Source organism: Macaca thibetana, chromosome 2 (assembly GCF_024542745.1).
Source record: "Macaca thibetana thibetana isolate TM-01 chromosome 2, ASM2454274v1, whole genome shotgun sequence".
Lineage (NCBI taxonomy): Eukaryota > Metazoa > Chordata > Mammalia > Primates > Cercopithecidae > Macaca > Macaca thibetana.
Window position 1 is genome coordinate 142,946,544 of NC_065579.1, and position 21,863 is coordinate 142,968,406.

The 21,863-nt window shown below is 54.3% G+C and overlaps 1 protein-coding gene across 2 annotated transcripts in view; it reads right to left on the minus strand.

Moving 5' to 3' along the window:
* Positions 1-573: 573 nt before the first annotated feature.
* The window catches only part of NUP210 (nucleoporin 210), a 104,760-nt gene continuing 83,470 nt past the window's right edge, over positions 574-21,863 (minus strand). For both annotated transcript variants that reach the window (XM_050781434.1, XM_050781433.1), the window contains exons 27-40: positions 21,195-21,326; positions 19,863-20,021; positions 16,699-16,790; positions 14,864-15,038; positions 12,882-13,057; positions 11,328-11,548; positions 9,874-10,010; positions 7,391-7,514; positions 6,274-6,420; positions 5,667-5,917; positions 4,091-4,307; positions 3,550-3,645; positions 3,392-3,475; positions 574-2,119 (exon numbers count right to left, since the gene is read on the minus strand). In XM_050781434.1, coding sequence (XP_050637391.1) covers positions 2,019-2,119; positions 3,392-3,475; positions 3,550-3,645; positions 4,091-4,307; positions 5,667-5,917; positions 6,274-6,420; positions 7,391-7,514; positions 9,874-10,010; positions 11,328-11,548; positions 12,882-13,057; positions 14,864-15,038; positions 16,699-16,790; positions 19,863-20,021; positions 21,195-21,326 — 2,112 coding nt within the window. In that variant the 3' untranslated portion in view covers positions 574-2,018. The remainder of the gene's footprint in view (positions 2,120-3,391; positions 3,476-3,549; positions 3,646-4,090; positions 4,308-5,666; positions 5,918-6,273; positions 6,421-7,390; positions 7,515-9,873; positions 10,011-11,327; positions 11,549-12,881; positions 13,058-14,863; positions 15,039-16,698; positions 16,791-19,862; positions 20,022-21,194; positions 21,327-21,863) is intronic.

Here is a 21,863-nt window from a genome sequence, read left to right on the forward strand (position 1 = left end):
GGAGGCTGAGGCAGGAGAATGGCGTGAACCCAGGAGGCGGAGCTTGCAGTGAGCTGAGATTGCGCCACTGCACTCCAGCCTGGGCGAGAGAGGAGACTCTGTCTCAAAACAACAGCAACAACAACAAAATATTTCCAGGATGCATGTGTGAGCATGCACAAAGACATACAGAAAAACAGAGAACAAGAGTTCACTTCTGGCCAGACTTAAGAATTCTAGAGAAAAAACTGTATTATATACTATATTTTTAGTGCTAAATGGTGCTAAAAGCCTTTCCTGGCAACCATTAGAGATAAAGAGTCGCTTGGTTAGCTTGGGAGCAGAAAGCTGAACTGTGTGGCATCACATGGTTTTGTCAACATGCCTTCTTGGGCACACTCACTTGCTGGCAAGATCTGGCTATGTCCAGATGCACTTGGATTTGCCAACCTGAGCGTGCTTGAAAATGATGCTCACCCCTTGGGGAGAATAAAGCTCAGACCTCCAGCTCTGCCAGGCCCTAGAGTATCATAGATGGGTAAAGGGAAGAAACCATCACCATCAGAGAGAAGTCTCATCAATGATCGCACCCTCTTAAAAAATCACATAGAGCTTTATTAAATAAACCAAGTAGAAAGGCTCCTGTTTACATCCAGGTTGTCAGTTTGAGCTCAAGTAATATGCAAGGCACAATTCTTCCTTTCTCCAGCTTTAGAAAAATCAACCACATGGCCCAGCGCTGAAGGACTGAAGGGGGCTTGTGCGGGATCCCCAGTCATCCTGGACTCTCCACACAGCGTCCATGCATGGATGGCCATGGGCATGAGTCTCTGGATCTCCCTGAGGGTAGCCTAGCCTCAGCCTGGAGCACAGGCGCCTGTGATCTGAGAATCTCAGATCCAGAACCAGGAGCTGGGAAGAGAGGACTTTTCCAAGGGTCTCCTCCCCCAGCCCCTGGGGAGTCCCTTCTGGATGGGCAGGCCCTGGGCTGGTGGCTGCCCTCCATCACCGGCCCGGGCCAGGCTCTAGGGCCTGCTGGGAAGCTGCCTGGGGCCCTGCGCCTGACGAGCTGCCATAAAAGTGGCCGCCTCTCACACTGGCAGGCGGTGGCTCAGATCTGCTGAGGTTCTGGAGTGGCACAGGAACAGGAGGAGCAAATGACACTGGGTCTTTGTGCTGAGGCAGGACACAGCAGCTTTCCGAAACACACACACAGAAAATACGACTCCTGCTGCCATCTCAAGGAATTTTCCTAAGGACAGTCCTGGTGTCCTGATGGAGTGATCACACTTGGGATGTCCCAGCAGGGCCTAAGCCAAGTCCACCAGATGTCTCAACAGCTTATGAAACAAAAACAGAGGACTGAAGTCTGTTCACAGTGGCCCGTGGTCGGGCAGCAGCCCTGGGTGAGCTCCCGTGTTCTCCAGCCTCTCGCTCACCCAGGGGTTGGCTATCCCGGCCTCCAGGTGCTGGTTCCTGAGGCTTCCGTTGCGGCAGTGGGGCAGACACAGGGACACTCATGTCCCACTGCTCCCCAACATTCCTAGCAGCAACCAGACTAGTGGAAAGGTAAGTTTTCACAGGGGGAAAAACCCCACCAAAAAAATCCCTAAAGTAACTGGACAATCCTTTCCCTGAGACCAACCACTACAGTAACGTCACCTACAGACAACTTGTAAAGAGTACTTTTAACTGCTCAAAGCCTTGAGAAGGGAGAGATTTCAGCAAGGCTAGGAAAATAAAAATGCAACAGCACATTGTCCAGAAACCCTAGACAACCATGCAAAAAGGAATGAGCCAAAAAGTCTTAGCTTTGTAAGACCTGAAAGGAAAAAAACACACATTTAAAACTCCTATATAAAAGAATGAGCTAATGGGCAGAGCCGAAACTACAGCTCTGTGTGAACAGAGACGGCAGTGAAGCTGGCCGGGGCACTCGTCTGGAGGGGCTTGTTCCAGTGTGAATGCAGCAGGGATCTCCCATCTTGGGGGCGCACGAGGCTCGGCTGAGATCCATCCTCTGGGAACCTTCACACGGCCTAGTGGGAGGCATAGGCTGGGCTCCACAGCCCTGAGGGAGGGCTGGCTTTGCGAGCAGGAGGCAGTGCATTGGGAGACGTGGGTGATGAGGCAGCGAAATCTAGGATGGGAAGAGAGACGATGTGAGCAGCAGAGCCAGGGAGAGCGGCGCGCTCCTCAGTTACAGCCAGCATTCAGCAGGCGCCTGCCTCACCCAGGACACTCTCATAGTGATGCCCCGAGGCCTCCCCGGCCAGCAGAGGGAAGTCCACCGGCACCTGCTGAGCTGGCCTCATCCACACAGAGAGGCCTGGGATGCCACCCTAACACCCAGGAGTGCAGAGCCTGTCCGGGGAGAACAAGTCTCAAGTTTCAGGACCGCAGCAGCATCTGTCCAGGGAGCATGTGGCAGGGAGGGCCTGTGCATCTGAATGCAACACAGCCTTGGGCAAGAGCACCACAGGAACAAAGACCTCAAGGGGAGCAGTGATTCTGCAGTGCTCCGGAGACCTTGCAGAGACCCAGGCGTGGCTCCCAAAACCCAGGGAGGAGCACGCTGAGAGAGGCAACTAGAAAGGGCAGGTGCCTGCTGCCAGAGCAGCTGGAGAAAGCAGCAGAGCTGTGAGAAGGCTGAGCACCCATGGCCTCCCCTGGGCACTGCTTCGCAGGTGGAGAAGCCGTCAGGCAGAAGGCCAGGGCGTGTGGGCTCTCCTTACTCAGGAAAGTGCTTCTACCCACACAACTGGGTCTTCTTTCAAACAAATTCAGGGACCCCCCTGAAGCTGGTCCATGGGCCCCCAGGTCAGCAGACACGAGCTCAAGGACTCTCTGTGTAGGCGAGAGAACCCTCAAATGGGAATCAGAAGACATTAAAGGGCCTTCGCGTACAGCACTACAGGCTGGGCACTGCATTGTTTGAGAGAGAAATTGCATTCACACAGTGAGGTGCTCCCTGGAGCTGTGCAGGGTCACCAGAAACAGTTGGACCATTGAAAGAAATGAATTTGCCCCTTCTTCTGGGAAATTTCTCGTCAGAACTACCCAGAATCCCCATCTGTGAGTCAGCTCGTCCAACCCCAGCTTAGAGCCTTCTGAGGCAGCCCCAGCAGGTGAGAATCTGGTCCTAGCATGCACCCCTGCCTAGACAGAGCTCCTTGCTGCCCACACCTCCACCCAGCATGGCTCTGCCTGGGGAAAGCTCTTGCTGAACCAGGACTGGCAGCCCCTCTGCCCTGATCCTGCTGGCTCCCACATCTGTCCTCTGGGCCTCAGGCTCCTTTGGCCCAGGCAAGGACCTGTTGAGACTTAGGGTTCAGGAGCCTCGACCCCTCCCTCAGGGCTCTTTTCTTTCTCAGCAGCTCTGCCTGGTTCTGCCTGCAGGGGGGTTACTCACAGTGGGGGCTGTGCCCAGGGCTGGCTCGAGGCGTGAGGGCTGTAGGCACGGCAAGATCCCGGGGCGTGCAGACAGTGTGGTAGGCTGCAAGAGCACATGGTTGGTTAGAGCAGGCGGGGGCAGGGGAACAGACCCAGAGATACACGCAGCCTCCTCACCTATGATCATGACCGCCGTCCCAGCCAACAGGGCAAAGAGCGTGAAGAACATGACCTGGTAGGAATCCAGGAAGTGCTGAAAGAGGCTGGCTCCATCTGCCATCAATGGGAAGATGAGTTACCAAAACCACTAGGCCCACTGTGGTGTCCCATCATGTTCCTGCACTACTGTATGTCTATAGGGCAGTCCACAGGCCCCTCTTAGACATAAGGATGAGGGCCAGGCCACCTGCTGGAGGTCCGGGCCCACAGCTGCTCTTGGTACTCTGGCGCTTCCTCTCCTGGCGCAGGCTGCAGAGCAGAGGAGGGGCACAGTCCCTGTGGGCCTCCACGGGGTTGGAGGCCCGTTGAGAACAGATGGGAAAGCTGGGGAACTAAAGTCTGCATCATGGCCCCAATGAGCAGTGATCACTTTGAGGGACATTCTGCATTTCTGACTACTCCATTTCTTACACCCCAGGTTTCTACTGATAGCCAGGACCACTTCTGCCTGTCCCTCCCCACCCTGGTCTGTCCCAGATGACATCATTCTGCAACTCACAAGGACCGGGCCCACGGCGATCCATCACAAAAGCCACTGTCACTGGGATGGTAATGGCTTGGTTGGTCGCGGGGCTGGAGAAGGTCAGGGTAGTGGACAGAGGGCCCTGGCTGCCGGCCACGGGGTCCGAGATGCCAACTGTGTATGTGATGAAGCTGGGCCACCCAAGAGACTTCTCCTTTGCGAATGCCAGCACGGCTGGGGACCCGGATTTCACCTGGAAGAGACATCAGAGCTGGGGGTGGGACTCAGTGGAGGGACCACTGAGTGGGGCCTCAGGACCCCGAGGCGGGAGGGCTGCTCTGCATGGCCCATCTCTGGAAGCACCCCTGCTTCAGCCTGACATGCTGGGCTTCCCTCCTGGGGCCCAAGGGTATGGAGTAGAGACCCCTGCCCAGGTCACACCTCATGGGCAGGTAATGACACCTGGGCACTGCTCATGGACGGCATGTAGTCTGCAGAGTCGGGAAGCCCTGTACGTACTCAGGGTGTTTTTTGAGGGAAGGACAAATCAATATGAATGTCAGAATCAAATTCAAGTTTATTCAATTCTAATCAACTGCTGCTTACAAAAATGCTAAACCAGGCCAGGCGCAGTGGCTCACGCCTGTAATCTCAGCACTTTGGGAGGCTGAGGCGGGCGGATCACGAGGTCAGGAGACTGAGACCATCCTTGCTAACATGGTGAAACCCCGTCTCTATTAAAAATACAAAAAAATAGCCGGGTGTGGTGGCGGGCGCCTGTAGTCTCAGCTACTCGGGAGGTTGAGGGGGGAGAATGGCGTGAACCTGGGAGGTGGAGATTGCAGTGAGCCAAGATAGTGCCACTGCACTCCAGCCTGGGTGACAGAGCAAGACTCCGTCTCAAAAAAAAAAAAAAAAAAAGGCTAAACCAACACGAAATATCACCAAGCACCAGCTCTCCAAGGCAGCAGCCCGAGCTCTGCTCACGGCTGGTCTCCAGCAGCCGCCAGCGGGCCGGCCCTCCTCCCTCATTGGCGATGCTGGGCATTCCCTGCCTCTGCGGGAGAACACGCCGTCATGCTGGCTGCAGCAAGGCAGGAGGATGAGCAGGTGGAAATGCCGAGGAACTCCTTGGTTCTCTCACCCCAGAACTCTTCCCAGCCTGCTAGGCTCCGGGCCTGAGGAATCATTCACCCCCCAACCCCACCCCACGACTTAGTCATGGGGGAAGTGAGGCCTGGAGAGAGGGGACTTGTCCCAGCAGGGATTAGGGCTTTCCTCCCTGCTCTGTGGCGGATGCTCCTGCACTGAATTCGGCCATGCCACGCACCACACGCTCACTGGCACCTTTTCTGGGTTCTCAGTGCTGCCCCCACAAGCTTAACTTATAGCTGGGGAAGAACAGCAGAGGTCGGATCAATTAATACAATCACGCAGCCTGAGAGACAGCAATAGTGCTACAGAAAGAGTACTTCAATTTAAAAATTATAATTGTAAAAATAAATTTTAAAGAGAGCTGGCCCAGGACATCCACGCCACATTCCCTCTTCCTCCAGGGCCTTCCTGACGCCCCTGACTCTGGCCTGGCCTGAGGCATGCAGATGCCACTCACCTCCAAGTTCTCCAGAACCTCCGGGGCACCAAAGACCCTGACCTCGGAGCTGGTGTAGTGGTTGCTCAAAAGGATTTCAGCCTGGTCGGCGAAGAGACCTGGGCTGAAGGGCACCTCGGCTCCCACCTGCTCTGTGGAGAAGTGGCTGCTGGAGAGGGAGGCAGTGACCACCAGAGCTGTCTTCTTCATGCTCAGGTGCTTCCGCTGCTTGTCTGTCAGCCTGTGCATTGTGATTGAGCAGAAGTACTGGCCTGCGGAGACAAGAGTGTATTGTCTTGTCCCCTCTCCTGCCCGTGCACTGATGTCATTTCTTCTCCCTGCTTCTCTAACCAGGGTACTCCTATGCATCCTCCAGAGCCCAGGTGAGAAGTCACCTCCTCCAGAAGTCCTCCTGGGAATCCCCCGTAAAGGCCTTGGCCAAGCTAGGATACCCTCTGTGACCAGCAGTCCTCCCAAGTCCCCCTGGAGTCAATCCCCAGGCTGGGCTCCTAACAATCTCTGCCCTCCGGACAGACGGCCATGGTGAGCTGGTCACATGAAGCCCCAAGATGCCCAGAAGACAGAAACTGTCTCCAAGTCCCTTTCACTTTCAAATCCTCGCAGTTACCCAGAGCAGCATCAAACTGTGGCTCTACGGTGAACACATCTTGAGATGGGAAATCAAAGACGGCTGGCTTGAACTGGGACTGGCAGCTGATGAGGGCCTCTGGGTGCAAGGCCTGGATGACTTCCCTCTGGGTGGGGGTGCACTCGCCTAGAGAGGGGAGAGATGAGAGGGTGTGGGCCAGGCCCGATGGCCACCACACCGAATTCCACCAGGCCTGCACAGGCTGGCTGGGCCGCAAATGCCACCTGCCCTTGCATGTCTTCCAGCAGGGCCTCAGGGCTGCTCAAAGTTTTGAGATGCAGCCAGGATTGGTAAAGCCAAGGACACATCATATGGAAGAGGGCGCCATTCAGCATCACAGGGAGCTTCAAGTCAGAATTTCAGCATCTGTTCCAGACCTTGTATCCAGGGGCACAGCAGACGGGCCGGGCCCACTAATGCCTGACTTCTGTCCCTGTCAGCAGGGGAAATGGCAATTTACTTCTGCACATTCGGAGGGTACTAGTTCTCCACTAACACCTGAGCAGCATTTTGGCAACGGCACAGTGCTGTCCACTTGTGCTGAGGAAGGAGCAGAGGCTGCCATGATGGAACAGAGCTGCCTCATTAATTAGGACGAGAAGGGCGGTGCTTCACTCTGCCAGTGAAGTGGTGTAAGAAAACAGCCCTGTTGACTTACTTATTTCTGGCAGCTGCTGTTCAGGGCTGTCATGGGCAGGGGATGGGATTCAACATTCTATGCATAACCTGGGAGAGGTCATTACAAAAATTAAAACCAGCAACCAGTCCTGCTAATTCATTAGTTTCTGGGATTCATGGTGGGAAATTGTGGCTTTCTTTGTTAGGGTGCCCTTGGGCTGAAGTCACATTTCTAGTGCAGAACAGGCACCTTCCGGGAGCTGGGCTCCATTATGAAGATTCCTTTCACTGGCTCAGCTTTTGGAGGACTCCAAGTTCAGAAACGCTGGAAGGAGTGGACTGAGTAGGGGGCTAAATGCCCTCTCTGGAGTTGGTGTGTGAATAGGAAAAGCAGACAAACTCCATCCAGAGGACACAGGAAGCCACCTCCCTGCTCCCAGGTACTCTGAAGACCGCCCAAGTACCGCTCATTAAGTACCTCTCAGGTTAGAGCTTCTGTCTCCCACGGCAACAATCACTTTGGAGGCTGTAGCCTCCTGGAAGCTGGTCTGGATGGGGTGGAGGTGACGGGCCATAATCCTCTGAGGGACGCCGACCACGACCTAGAGAGGGAGCCAAGGAAGCTTCATGGAGCACCGCCTATGTCCCGGTCCATGCTGGGCATTTCCACGACCTCACCCTGCAGTCTGACACAGTGTCACCCATTTCACAGGTGGCAACGCTGAGGCTCAAAGCCTAAATGCCTTGCTAGAATGTGGCAGAGAGGGGGTTTGAGCCCAGTCTAGTCAGACTTCACAGCTCAGTTCTCCGATTGAATAAGCTGCTTCTCCCAGCAGCCAACTGGACGCTGAGCAGCGGGCCTGAATTCATTAATCAATCTGGGTGGGCTGAGGATTTTGGCTCTTGGGACAGCCAGGATCACTTCTCTGTAGTACAGCACCGTACCCCACCCAGAATCCAGTCTGCCCAGATTTTCCCAGCTGTTCCCCCTGGGCCCATCCTGCACCTGGCCACATCCAAACAGCCCCAGGCTGGTGACCTCCCTGCAGTCCCTTGGCTAGGACACCCTCCCACCTTCTCTGCAGAGCCCAGCCCCATCCACCCTTCAGGCCCAAGTCCACTTCCTGCAGCTGAAGGCCCCCCTCCCTCTCTCAGCAGGCACGAGCGGTCCCTGCCTCCGGGGATCTGGTTTCTACCAGTAGGTGAACTTCAGAGCAGGGATGGGATCGAAGCCCCTGCAGCTCCCAGGGATGTGCCCCATGCAGAGCTGTAGGTGACCAGGCCTGCATCACTGTCAAACTCACGGGGCCTCCTCTCAGGGCTCACCACCATCCACCTCCAGGGACTGACAGAGGCTGTGTCCCACTCCCTAGCCTGGGACCCCCCAACCCTGGCTCTCCTCTCCCCTTCCTCCCTGTCCACTCTCAGAGAGTGCCCAAGGCCTCCTGGTCCCTCTCCTACCTGCACTCCCGGAGTGCCCGTGCGCTCCCACCCACTCCCAGGGCTTCGAAGCCACCTCTGGAGTGAGGCCCCCACCCTGTCCAGCATTCTTCACAGTGCTCCTGCCGCACCCGCCCAGCTGCGCTCCCTGCCTCACCTGGGAGAGCTGTGACATCTCTAGCTCCCTGGCCCAGGCTCCTCACCTCCCTGCAGGCCTACCCACCTCTGTGTGCCCCTCTTAACAAAAGACCAGTAGCAGCCTGGTCACCCCAAGCCCTTCCTCCCCTCCAGCCCCACTTCTGGATGCTCATGGAGCTCTGATGTGCCTCCCTCCCTCCCATCTCTCCCAAACATGCCTTTAGATTCTGCCACACCCCATGAACCCAGCTGAGGGCCTGGCCTCAGTCTCTGGCCAGTTACCCTGCAGCCACTGCTCTCTCGAGCTCCTCCAGGAGCCAGGTAACCTCAGCAAACACAGCCTTGGTCTATAGCACTGTTTAAAAAACTCCACTGAGTGTGGCATAAGCTTCTACCCCTTCACCCTGGAACAGGAGCAGCAGCAGTTAATTTCTGCTGAGCACTGGCTAGGAGCTGAGCACCACCCTAGGGGCTTCCCAGGTGCTAACTCACTGAATCCTCACAACGCTATCATCCCCATTATACAGACGAGAAAACCAGGGCATAGCGAGACTCAGTGATTGCTCAGTCATAGCCTTGTAGTGGCCAAGCTGGGATTTGACCTAGACTGTCTGGCTCTAGATGCCCCACTGTCAACCTGCACCAAACTGCCCGGAATCCAGTGCATTTTCTGATCTGATCACAAAGCCAGACCATGCTTCTCCCACACCCTCTGTTCCAGCCCCCCATGCTCTGCCCTTGAACCCTGCACACCTTTGTCCATGCTACCCCATCCCCTGATGAGAGGCTCTTTCCAGGAGAGCACAGCTGTATTGTCAGAGGATGCCTCTGTCTGCAACTGGCTCGCCCAAACCGCAGAGCTGCAGCACTAAATATGCAAACTATTAGGTTAAACTGCTAGGTTCCATAAAGCACATGCTGCCTCTAAAAATGAGATGCATTTGGATCTCAGTCAGACTCGGCCCACTGATTCATTCTCAACTGGAGATGAATGGAAGAGAGAGCAGGTTTTGTTGCCTCCAGACTCAAAAGTTGACTTGCACAGGGAGTCTTAACCTTGCAGGTGACAGGGAAGCACCGGCTCCCAGGAAGTGCCCACTCCAGGGTTGCCAGAACCAAGCCCATGGGAGCTGGAGTCCACCCTACAAGGCTGCCTGTCCTCATCACACCCTCTTGAACATGGGCAGACTGAGGCCTAGAAAGAAAAGGGAGCTTGTCCCCACGTCAGAGTCAGCAAGTGGCCAGTCCCAGACTCATGACTCCCAGACCCCAAGCCCTCAGACGGTTTTTCTCTAAAAGGAAAAGTCTTCATAATCCTCCCAGAAGGTCAGGCCCACCTCACAGGCCACTGAGCCACTTCTGCCTCCGCTGCTTGGAGCCTACCTCCTTGTAAGTCCTCAGGTGCCCAGCGACCTCGTAGTAAACTGTCACAGATCCCACGGCCCGTGCCACAGCCACACCCGTCTTGGGGTCTATGTGGAGGATGCTGTTGGCCGAGGAGCTCCAGGTTCCCGAGAGGCCTGGAGAGGAATCATGGATGTCACCCCCTTCCCATAGCTGGACACTCCAGTCAAAGCCCAGCTCACCTGGATGATAAGCCAGCCTCCTCACTGGCTGCCACTACCCCAATGGGGCTCACTCAGCAGCCTCAGGAGACAGCCACACTGCCTGCCCCAGTGCCGGTCATGCCCCTGGCTCCAGCCACCTGGAGCCATCAGCTCTCCTACCCTGCTGCACCCACCCTCTACAGGGCTGTGGCCCCTAGCACCTGCTCTCCCTGACCCACAGCTCCCTGCCTGGAATTTCCTGACCATCCTGGCATGAAGCTTTAGCTGACCCCTGCCCAGGAATGGTCTGGTGCTGCTGCCAGGCCCTGCCCTCTGTAGCTCCTTCCCCAAAGCAACAGCCCCTCCCCATTCCTTCGTTGCCTTATCAATTCCTTTTTAGCAAACAGACAGCAGGTGTGAGGCTCAGAGCTTTCACCACATACACTTCTGAGTTAAAAGCCAATCACATTATATAATAAATACAATTAAAGGACTCAACCATAATCTATTTATGGCAAATTATATTTGTTTTTCCTTAAAGGTAGTATTTCATCTCCTTTTAAAATGAATTTAGTAAGGTAAAAAAAAAGGTGGAGACAATTTGAAAATAAAAACTAAGTAAATAATTGTACATGTGTTCCACAGATGTACTACAGGTCACCTGGGCATGGCTGAAATTTGGAAGTCACTGATTTAGCCCAATGTCCTTCTTTGCTTAAGTCTCCTAGCCTGTGCTGTCCACGATGATGGCCACTTCCCACAGAATTCACTAAAATGGTCAATTCAGTTCCTTAGCAGCAGCAGCAGCAATCCGTGTGTCGCCTGGCTAGAGGAACTGCGTGAGACTGTGCAGAGGCAGGATGCCCCACAGGAGCAGGGGATGCCCCACAGGAGCAGGGGACGCCCCCCGGGCGGAGCTGTTCCAGAAAAGGGCCGGCAAATGCTTTCTCTGAAGGTTGGACATAAGCATTTGGGTTATGCAGCCTATATGATCTCTGCTATGACCACACAATCTGGCAGTGGTAGGGTGACAATAGCCACTGACCATACATAAATGCATGGTCCAGCTGAGTGTCAACAAAAATTTCCTTGCAGAAAACAGGCACAGGCTGGATCTGGTCTCTGGGCAGCAGTTTTGGAGCACTGCTCCTGAGTATCCTGCAGGTCTGCCTGCAGGCCTCCGTGACTGGCGCCGAGCCCCCGCTCGGGTAGCCCCCGCCCAGGTAGCCCCCACTCAGCTTTGCAAGTGTCCGTGACTCCACAGGTTCCCTGGCTCAGGATCTGTCTTACCTTCCAGGCTGGTCAGAACAGTGGCCAGACAGAGCACGTCCCCCACCACCATGGCCCCGGACAGCTCTGGGGAGATGGCCTGTAGGACAGGCAGGGGCACGAAGTCCGAGAGGCCTGGGTGCTCTGCGTCCCACACACGGAGCAGTGTCAGGCCCACACTGACTGTGCGGACAACGCAGGTGTTGTTGGTGGGGCCCTTCCCGATCTGCACAAAGTCGTCTCTAGGCACAGGAGAGAAAGGAGGGCTCGCTCTCAGTCTCGGTAAAGAAGCCTCCAACTCCCAGATGGAGAAATGTAGTCCAGGTCCTCTGCTGAGCAAAGCATTCGACTGACTGAGGTCCCAGTTGTGGCCCCAACTCGAGGTTACCAAACAGCGGCCCCAGACGAGGGACCACTGCAGGCAGATGGCACAGGCTCTACCTCCTCACTTGTCACCCCAGAAAGCACACACAGCCCGCAGCTAGGCAGTGGCAGCAGCATCATTCCAGCATTCCAGAAAGGAAACTGAGGCCCCGAGGGGAAAGAGATCCAGAGTGCTTCCCTACGCTCTTCCCACCAGAGAACTGGACATGCCAGAAAGGGAAGGCTGCCCTTACTATGCAACCTGACTGCAGAAGCAGCCTCTGCCCTTTCCTCCTCTGAAAAATGGGGATCATCACGTGCCCGTGACACAGGCCTGGCGTGAGTATTACATGAGGTCAGCAGTGGGGAGGCACCTGCCACAGGGCAGGTGCTCAATGTTGCCAATGGCAGCTTTGGTGCATAAGTGTGGACGGCGTGGGGTGACAGTTTGGGTTAGGGATTGTGGCTGCATCCTTGCCTCCACCACACCTTTTGATCCTGAGTGCTGACTGGGTCTCTATCAGGTGCTCCTGCCACAAGAAGGCCAGAATGACCTGCAGTGCAGCCAAAGGGCTGGAAGAACTGGGCTCCATTTCCTCCAGGACATGCCCTAAACTGACAGATGGCAATTCTGTGCACACACACAGAGCACCATGGTTTGCCAGAGGTCCTCATGACCCACTCCCTCAGCTGAAGGAAAGCCCTGGAACCTAGGCCACACTGCCCAACATGATAGGTGTGGAAACAGATTTTTGGATGGTGACCTGCTCACAGGGCCCACAAAGGGCAGAGCTGTGGCTAGAACCAGGCCTGACTCTAAACCCTAGTTCTTTCCATAAGGCAACACCCTTGACACCTGTCTTTGAATGCATTCAGCAACAGGGAAACACAACCGTGGCAGGACCTGTGGGCAGCTGAGGCTGAAGGGCCAATCTCCTGTGCCTCGGGGCGCGCTCCCTGGAGCTTCCCCACACCCTACTTCCTCCTCTGGGGGCTGATGCCTGTCTATCTTCCTCTGAAATGGTCTGCATCCCCCGAGGGCAGTGGTGCTTCCTCGTGGCCCTGCACGGTGCAGCATGCCCACATCTCTTGGAAACTGAAGTAACGCACATCTTCCTTCAACAGCAGCAGCCTTTCTGTGTTATCCCCAGTTGTCTCTATCAGGTACCAGACAGGACTTCACAGGAGAAATGACCCTCGCCCACATCCTACCTGTTAGTGGCAAAGTTGAGGACCGAATTGTGAGCATGGAAGACATCTCCAGAGTTGTCGTGGAAGTGGACAGTGAAGGTCACGGTCATTCCCAAAGGCACAGCCACCAGGGCCTCCTTGTTCTGGGTGTGCAGGACAGGGCTCATGGAAACCCTCAGGTAGGAAACAGGGGATACCTAAAGGACAACATACAGGTATGATGAGGATTCAGTCCCAGGGACTGGCCTCCAGCAAAACCTACCTCTCAAGGAGGGGACGCCTGCCCCCAGGAGGATCCACTTCAGGAACAATGCGGGGCTGGACTTAGGGGTCCTGAGAGGAGTAAAGGCCACACTCCCCAGAGTGTCCCAACCTAGTGACAAAGTTCTTACCTCCCAACACAGCAGATTGGCCTCACTATGAGAAAACCCACCCAGGAGTGTCCCAATCCATGACTTGGAAAAATGAGATCGCTATTCACATTGAGAGAGGGCCCCCTGGGCTGCAATATCCAGTTTCTTCAGAGAACCTGGCTCTTGGGGCATTTAAAGAAACAACGTCCTTCTGGATCGATGGGGAAGCTCTAAGCATGTCACAGTGTGCCTGCAGGACACCAGGGCAAGGAGGGAAATGGGGATTTCTGGAGCCCAAGAACCCAAGCTCCATAAACAGCAGCCCTTGTTTCTCTGAGTCCAGGTGAAAATCTATCCTGGCTCAAAAACTAGTGCTCCAAAGGTCTGAACTTCTTTGACAAAGTTCAGTGGTGCAGTGTCTGGTATACAGCTAGTGCTCAATACATATTTGTTGAAATAGCATGAGCAGTCAGTCACTTTCACTCACCAAAAACTAGAGAGGGGGATCTGCTGCCAGGCACCCACTTTGAAACAGAAGATGTGAATTAATGAAAAAGGTCTGTGACCCAGGCAGAGTCTAAAGATTTTTTTTTTTTTTTTTTTGAGACGGAGTCTCGCTTTGTCGCCCAGGCTGGAGTGCAGTGGCCGGATCTCAGCTCACTGCAAGCTCCGCCTCCCGGGTTTACGCCATTCTCCTGCCTCAGCCTCCCGAGTAGCTGGGACTACAGGCGCCCACCACCTCGCCCGGCTAGTTTTTTGTATTTTTTAGTAGAGACGGGGTTTCACCATATTAGCCAGGATGGTCTCGATCTCCTGACCTCGTGATCCGCCCGTCTCGGCCTCCCAAAGTGCTGGGATTACAGGCTTGAGCCACCGCGCCCGGCCAAGTCTAAAGATTTAAGTGAGTGTGTGTCTTCTGTCATCCAGGGTTCAGCAAGTGGTGATGAGACATGGAAAGAAAATTCCATTCAGCAAAACCCCAGGACCTGACCCAGGGATGCTGATGGAGAAGGTCCCATCCCTAAGGAACACAGAATGGCAGAGGGCAGTGCCATGATATGGTAGAAGGACACCGCCCAAAGCAGACAGACCCCATCTCTCAATTCCCATGCAACCTTGAGCAAGTCACTCCCACTCTGAGCCTCAGTCTCCTTGTCTGGAAAATGGGCCACCTCATTCTCAAAAGCACAGCGGATGTCATGTACTGGATGTCACGACTTTTATGGCAGATACCGAGCATATCATCCAATGCTCTTAAGAACAGATCATGTTCCAGGCACTGGGCTGGCCCAGAGCAGGAGCTCCACCATGGGTGGTGATAACATCAGTGGCCAAGCACGGTGGGTGGAGCACCGGCACTCCAGTCAGGAAGCTGTGGTGCCAGTCCTATTTCTGTAACCTTACGCCAATCATGGATCTCACTGGGCCTCATCTATGAAATGAAGTACTTGGAATCAATGATCTCCCAAGGATCTTCGGCTCTGACGACCAGAAGATGCTGTAGCTTTTTATCTACCCTGAGTTATTCTTAAATTCCTATCTACAGTTTCCCAGCTGGAAGGTGAATATATTCACTTTTACTCCTGAGAGGCATATTACCTCAGTGCTATTGCTTTCATTACTCCAAAAAGGAGGAGAATGCAACCCTACCTTTACGGCAACAATGATGGTTTGGTTGGCCCCAAAGGGCTCTTGTGCAATCACTTCGATGGTGGATGTCCCGATCATAGACCCTGATGCTAGAAAGCCTTTCTCATCAACATGCACGACTGGAACCTTTTCAGGTCCATCCAGGACGCGGTAGCTCAGAGAGGCTGCACCATCCCTTTGGAAAACAAAATAGAGCTGTTTTTGTAGACGGCAGCAGTGGGAGTGGGCCTGGATACAATGCCAGGACATCTAAGAGTCTGCAGCTCCCCATGCTCCTTGGAGGTGAAAAAGGCCCAATCTTGGCCCCACGGGCCTCAGGACCATGTGCTGTCAGTTGTCTGAGGCTTCATCAGTCACCCACGGAAAACTAATTCAGAAATCCAATGGTTCCAAGCAAAGTGCGGCTTCTCACTCTTCCCAGAGCAGCGCCTGCCATGAGTCGGCCAGCAGGCAGGGAGAGACTGTGAGGGCAGTTTCTTTCATCAGCTCCATGGGACATTTACTGTAAAATATCATTTCTGCAGCAAATTGTTCTCAATTTACTGAAGCAAGGCAGCCTGGCATAGTGGAGGATGGGGCTTTGAGTCTGACAGAAGCCAAAGCCGGTCCCAACATGTCCTGCCACCAGCTGTGTGCACATTACGTCCCCTCTTCTCTCGGCATTGACTTCTTACATGGTAAAAGGTGTGCAATGATTTTGCCTTGTCCTATTTCTAAGGACTGTCAACAGGATAAAAACAGGCTACCTGCTAAGAAAACTGTTAGCAAACTACTGATACTATGCACTGGGTAGCAAGCAAATTACGCCATATTTTTTACCTTTTTACATATTTATTAATATAATAAAGAAACCCAGGAAGGAAAGGCCTCCAGCTCCCAGGGCTAGTTCCCATCATCTCTGTCTCTTCCACAGCCCTATAGATGACTAGGAGCAAATGTTATTGCTTCTGCCTAAACATTATTTCTCCACCAACCCCTTCCTCTTAACCTGGGGAACTCTTACTCATCCTTCAAGAACTCCAGCCCGAGCATCTCCACCTGGGACATGCCTCCCCTAAATCCCCATGGACAGCACCCTTCTTTGGGCTCTGGCTTGAATACTACACCTTGCTTTCTAATAGCCTTCTCCTGCTACCCTCCTCCAGGGCACCCTATGTCACCCATATCCGCGTTCCTGGAGCCCAGCATGGAGCCTGGCACTTTGTTACTTTTGGCTGAATGAAAACATGTATGTGTTTCATGCAACAAGTAAGTGTCCTGTGGCCCGTGGAGTCTCCCGCTTGGCAACTGCCATTCAAATGCAAGCCACTGTTATGAAAGGCATCCTCCTAGAATCAAAGGTAGGAATTATGTTTGCAGAAGAGCTTTAAACAGCTCTTCCCAAGCGTTACTGTGTGGCCCCCTCGCCTGGGGATCTCCCTAGAGTGCAGCTTCTCCTTGGGCAGGTCTTGGGTGGAGCCTGAGAGCTGCATCTCCTCTTCCTGATGATGCTGATGCTTCTGGCTCATCAGCTACACTCTGAGTGGCAAGTCTGGAAACACAACACTTCTAAGCTGGTGTTTTTTTTCCCTTTTAAAGACTGAATTTTAGTAGCTTGCATAAAAATGTTTCTAGGCTACAAGGAGGAAAAAGAGACCCACAGTGAGAAGTGATTTCAAGAAGCAGAGAAGCACCACAGAGAAGAGAAGGAGCAGGCAGAGGCCTCATCCATTCCAAGCACAACAGGAGAAAACCTCCCTGAAAGCACCCATGGCTCCTGACAGTGTTGACACATGAGCTGTCGGATGCAAGTACAGCCACACAGCTTTGCTGGAAACAAGAGCTGAGTCACGTACCTGTTTGTCTGCAGCTTTATATACGAGTTGGGCGACATTAATATTTGTTCTGCTTCTATTTCAGGGTTGAGCAGCTGCAGCTTCTCAAACACCTGCAAGAGAGGGCAAGTTTCACTTCCGATGGGGCACTGGAGTCACATCCAGGCCAGGTGTCTGCTTCTCTCCTAGCAGCAAGAGTCGAGGAGGGGCAAGAGAGGAGAAAAGCAGCTTTCTTGCCTGTCAGGTCACTGGTGACATGATGTGAAGGGCTGACCTTTAAGAGGCCAAAGGTGTGGCCGGGTGCAGTAGCTCAGCCAAGGCAACACAGCAAACCCCCAGTCTCTACAAAATAATTTTAAAAATTAGCCACGCATGGAGTGTGCAACTGTAGTCCCACTACTTGAGAGGCTGAGGCTTGCACTCCAGTCTGAACAGCAGAGCAAGACCCTAATACACACACACACACACACACACACACACACGTGTGCGCCAAAGATATGATGAGAAAAGGCAGGCAGCCTCATGTTTGTGTAGCCTAATGGGAGCTCCTTTAAGGAGCCTGGAAACACAGGCCTCTCCCTCCGTGCCCAGTGAGGGAGAACTTTACCTGCTAGGATATGAGCTCGGAGGGCAGCACGCACAACTCCAGCAACAGGATCTTGCTCAGGGTAACTGTGCCAGGACTGAGCCTGGGCAAGGCACCACCTAACTGCTCCTTCTTCTCACAGAGACATCCTCCTCCTCATTGCCACCATCTCAGAACAACCCCCGTTCCACCTCCCAGGCCCCTCTGGCTGGCTCTGGCCATGCTCTTGCAGGATCCACATAGACACACACAAGGGCCTGGCGAGGAGCTCAGTCTAGCAGATGATCAGCCTCATGAGATTGGCTCAGATCTCATCCTGGGACGCCCAGGTGCTCCAAGGCCCTGGTAGCTCCCCGAGCCCACAGCAGCAACACCTGCCTGGGAACTCCAGACCCCTTCTCTGTAAGACTTCAGATGTGTCCACCACCTGTGTAAGTCCCCTCTCTAAGGCCCCTTGGGGCTGCTGCCTCTGTGGCCTCCCAGCCTGGTTCAGGGGCAGTCACTAGCTGGCAGGTAAAGCTGTGCCCTGAGCTCCCCACTGGCCTCTGATCAGACCAGGTGGATGCCCTTTGGGCCTGAGCCCTGGGCCATGGCCAGTATCATCAGATCTGACAAGTGCTTCTCCAAGAGGAAGATGGCCTGATTCTGTCCCTCCCGGCTCCTTCTGTGCTCTGTCCAGGTAAGCCTAGATTTCCTTGTGTGCACAGTCCACAACTAACACCCTCTCCACGCCTGTCTTGAGAGTTGTGGGCTCCATATGAAGTGACAGGAGGGGCAGCACTTCCCAAATGATGAGAAACAGCCTTTGGAAGCTGGGTGGGGTTTCAGTGTCAGGTGAGACGAGGCTGACTTGTATGCCCCCTTCCAGCATCCACAGGGAAGCCACCTCACTGAGTCTGACGCAGACACACTTACTGCCCGGTAAATACATTCACAAATAGGGTTCCTCCTATTTTTTTTAAACCATGCATTCCCATCTTTCTCTTTAGATGAAGGGGGAGTTGTAAGAGATTTCCCACTTTCCTGTTAACTAGAAGAAAAGCAACAGCACAAGCCCCATGGTAAATGGCAACTGATACTTGATCTCACTGTCAGGAAGACAACAGGGAGTGGTGGGGCCTGTGGCAAACTGGACAGCGCAGCTCTAATGGAGTCAAGGTTGCTTCTCATTGCCTGCTGATTTTGCTGTGGCAGACACCATATCTTTAGGACATGCTGCATCTTAGATTTTCACATAGAATCTTCCTATCTTTACATGACAACAAGCTGTCTCAAAGGCCTGAGTAAGCCAAATAAAACACATTTGTAGGCTGGATCCAGATTCTCTAGTTTCTGATTTACTCAAACTCCACCTGCTATCAGATAGGGAAACAGAGGCACAGAGCTGTCAAGTGACCCAACTGAGGTCACACAATTTGGAAGCTGCAAAGCCCTGCCTTTAATTCCATGATAGGCTCCAGAACTTACTTCCTTTTAACAAAGAACATGCACTTGGTGAGTGTGGGGATGTGCATGTGGACCTCTGTGTGTCTGTATATGCGTTTATGTATGTATATGTGTCTCTGTGTGTGTGTGTATGTGTGTGTGTGTGTGCACGTGCAGGCAGGAGTGAGGGGTTGGCAAATCGGTGGGGTTTTTTTTTTGTGGGTGTTTTCTTTCTTGAAAAGTTTGCTTCTTTGCCCCTGATCAGGGAGGTGCTTGGGTTAGACATAGTTTATTTCTTCTTGAGGAGGGGACTAGAAACTGTTTTGGGACATATAGGGAACATTTTTTGTTTTTCTTTACAGCTTAGGAGCACCTAGGGGTTACTGAGGTCCAGAGGAGCAGAACGAGGCCCTTGAAGACAAAATTGCTCTTCAGAACCAATTTGCCAACTCCCTACCTTGCAGAGGGGCCCGGAGAGGCAGGAGCTCACCCAGATCCCATCCTGTAAGTAGCAGGGACAGGCCAGATACAGACCCAGGGCTGCACCCCAGGCAGGAGAACTGCTGGACTCAGTCCTGACCCCCTGGCTCTGAACAAGGCCCCTCCCTCTCTGAGGCTGTTTTCCAAATGCAGACAGGTCACAGTACCCCGGCCTCTTGAGGCCATTCCCCACTTACCCTGTGACCTTGACCCTCCCTGCCTCAGGGGCATCAGCAGGTGGCAGCCCCTTCAGCCCCTGCCCAGCAGGCTTCACCTGAGGTCTGGAGGCAGCAATACTGAAAAACGTGTAAGGGCGCCCCAGCCTCTGGGTGCTCTATGTGTGTTAAATAAACACAGACGATGAAATTAATGGCCACTCAGCCACAGGGAGCCCCAAGCTCAGAATTTTTTGCTCTTTTGGCCACACATCATCCCACCTCCAGGCCTTGCCAGCCCCTCTCATCCTGAAACATTACTCTTCTGTGAAGACTTTGCTTGGCCCTACCTCTGGGCTCCCACAGCACCAGTCACACTCGGATGCTTACCCCACTGCGATGGACCACTGTCAACCCCATGGACTGAGAGTTTCTCAGGTCTCCCAGCCTCTGCCCATGCAACATGTGGCTCTGGAGGAGGATTGGGCAGCTGGCACTTCCTCTCCCCCTTCCCTGTGGCCTGTCCACCTGCCTCCTACCTGGACTTGGATCTCATCCGAGAGTTCTCTAGCCAGGCCATACAGCTGCCCCGATGTGGGGTCCACAGCCTTGACCACCACCCTCAGCCCGGTCCGGCCTTTCACCCGGCCAAGCACGTTCATGGCAAAGTTGTACTGTGACGGGAGTCGGATCGACGCCTGGAAGACATCAAACACATTTTCAGGTGTAAGGCCCAGGTCCCTGTGTCCTCAAAAAGGTAGAGCTGGACAGTAGGCCCAGAACCCCCAAGCCCTCCTCCTGGCAGCTGTTGGCCTATTCTCAAGGGCCCTGCCTTCCTGCCCGGGTTGGGTCTGCTAACTCCAGAGCTGTGCAGACCCGGCTTCCCCAGCATGGGTGCCCAGGTCCTGCCCTGCCTGCATTGCACAACGTGCACAGATGCATTTGGAAAATACTGGGCCCACCCACATAAGCCAGGGGCCTTCATGACAGGTTGTCCCTCAGACTTCAGTGCTTGTAGGTCACCCAGAGTGATGCTGGGTTTTGCAGTGTGTCCCTGCAGACTGCTTTGTTTTAGGATATCTGTTAATAAGTCTCACTGCTTGTGCTCCATGGGGGCAATGTGGGGGAGCCCCCAGGCACCAGACACAGGACCCTGTTCCCACTGAGTAGGGTTGTGGGGGGCATTAGTCCTACACTAGACAAGCTTCAGACAGCCTTTAGGGAATCCCATCCCTGGGCCTGGGCCTCTTTCCAGGCCTCCATCCCCACTGTCCCTGAATGAGGCAGGGAGCGACCTTTCAAGCCACCCTCCACTTGGGTCCTGTGTGTCCAAGACCCACCTGGGCTTGAGCCTAGAGTCACAGGGGCTGGTGTCCAGTCCCATTTCCCCACTGGCTTGCTGGGCAACCCTGGGCAAGTCCCTTCCTGTTTCTGGCCTCAGTTAACACAGAGGGACTTAGTAGTCTCCCCGGCACCTTCCAGCTCTGACATCTCAGGAGGAGCCAGGGCCCCTCGCTGGGCTAAGGGAAGGGGAGTTTGGCCTCTGGGATGAAGCAAGAGAAACCGAGGGCTGCCAGGCATCATCTCAGAAAATGGTCAGAAGCTGCAGACTCTGACCTCCCAGGACTTTTGTGACTTCCTCACACGGCCACTTCTGTCAGGAGAGGCACCTACTCACTCTGTCTGCGTGGTTAGCATTTGAGAGAAGGGAGTCGCGATGAGCCTCGGGAGAGGGAAGAAAGTGGGAGGGCCTCTCTAGGTGTGAGGATGAGGACCTCCTCTGAGACAATGTGGCGGGAACCCTCCCTGACCCTCGGGGTGCTGGCCTGGGACAGGGCTGGGAGGTGAGCTCTGGGGGGATGGTTACCTACCTCGTGGTGCCGCCCTCGGAGGTCCAGGACGTCCCGCTTGGTGACAGACCAGTGGAAGGTCAGGCCTGGCACGGCATTGCCAAAGGAGAAAGGGTTCTGGTGGTTGGTGATGCCAGTGACATATACGGGCATCTGCAGGAAGAAGTCAGAAGCAGTAGTTCCCAGCACTGGGAATGCCCCCAGAAGCTTTGCTGCCTCCTTCAAGCAGTAGGAGACGAACCCAATTCTTCCCCAACCAGAGAAGAGCACGGCACAGGTTTGGGAATTTTGATGAAATATCAAACGAGCAAACCAGAGGTGGGACTGTTTTCCCCACACTGTCCCTCCCCTGCAGCAGGCTGTGCCTCTCCATGGCCAAGAGACTCATTTCTGGAAGGAGTCCCTGGAGCTCTAGGAGGCCATGGGTCCACCAACAGCACAGCTCGCACTGCCCCACAGTACTGGTTCCTCCAGGCCCCTCTCTCCTAATCTAGCCGGGGTCCCTGCTCACAGGGCATGCGTGGGTGCGGTCCCCAGCTCCTTTAGTCTCTTATTTGCTGAGTTGGCTTGAGGGCACAGGTGGAGGCAAGATGGCAAAAGGCCACAGCAGGTGCCGTGCCAGGCTGCCCAGTCCACTCCCAGTGCTGCCACTTCCTAGCTGTGTGGCCCTGGGCACGGGCCTTAAGCTTT